Source organism: Crocuta crocuta, unplaced genomic scaffold (genome assembly GCF_008692635.1).
Source record: "Crocuta crocuta isolate KB4526 unplaced genomic scaffold, BGI_CrCroc_1.0 scaffold301, whole genome shotgun sequence".
Taxonomy (NCBI): Eukaryota; Metazoa; Chordata; class Mammalia; order Carnivora; family Hyaenidae; genus Crocuta; species Crocuta crocuta.
This window is the reverse complement of record NW_027527544.1, coordinates 1,914,827-1,915,779: the sequence shown is the minus strand read 5'-3', so window position 1 is coordinate 1,915,779 and position 953 is coordinate 1,914,827. Positions and strand designations below refer to the sequence as shown.

Below are 953 nucleotides of genomic sequence, written 5' to 3'. Positions count from 1 at the left end.
ATCAAGTGCCTTGCTGAAGCTGCTATTTCAAAAGGAGTATTTAATCTACTTTGAAGGTCACTTGCTTTAAAACTGGGTGGAGAATCATTTCAGGCAGTAACTGTATCAAGAAATAGAGGCTCAACAACAGCGATACCGCCGGGGATGCCAGCTAGCCCATATGTGCCCTTTACACAGCTCGAGAGGTTTCAGGAGCCCTCCTCCCGAAGCCCCTTTCACTGAGTTCTATGCTTCATGTACACTCACCTCATGGCGGAACACAAAGCCTGAAATGCCAGCTACCAGCTCAGCCAGGAACACCAGCGACAGGAACATGGCGTACTGAAAACCAAGCAGGAGGGGACAGAGTCAGACACGTCAGGATGGAGAGGAGCGCTCCTTCGGGGCAACTAACTCCTTATCACAGAGAATCACACACATCCTCATATTCCCCCAAGTTTAGGAAAAGCTTAAAAATACCCCTGCCCAGATTTCCCCACATGAGCCTCAATATAGAACCGTGTCTGTTTAAATAAATATGTGTGAGCATTTTGGGCCACACATGCTGAGGGGAATGCATCCGGAGACTGGGCTCAACCAGGAGAAATCTGGAAGGGCTTTTTATAACTCAGGTAGCCGCTATTTGTGATGCTGGAATCGTCGCGTGGGAAAGTGCTCTGGAGGTCACAGGACACCGTTCTGCCCTGTCCGGGAGTCCTTCGGACCACGTCGGTCATGACGGTCAGCCGGCACCTGCGTGCGCCCTTCGTCTGGCATCTGCCAGCCCAGCCTAGTCCCCCCCACCCATGCGCCCCTTGCGGCCCATTCAGTTTTCACACCGTTCCAAATCCCAGAAAGGCTTTCTCCCTCCCGGCCATGGCCTGCCTCCTTGTAACGTCTACTCCCTGGTGCCAGAGCTGCTTTCAAGAGCTACAAGAACCAGCCCATCCTTGCTCCTCCACAATGCCCTCTGT

The 953-nt window shown here is 52.7% G+C and overlaps 1 protein-coding gene across 1 annotated transcript in view; it reads right to left on the bottom strand.

Moving 5' to 3' along the window:
- TSPAN7 (tetraspanin 7) overlaps nt 1–953 on the bottom strand; it is a 30,244-nt gene that overhangs the window by 18,483 nt on the left and 10,808 nt on the right. The window contains exon 5 of the mRNA XM_077765153.1: nt 247–321. Within this exon, the coding sequence (XP_077621279.1) occupies nt 247–321 (75 nt within the window). The remainder of the gene's footprint in view (nt 1–246; nt 322–953) is intronic.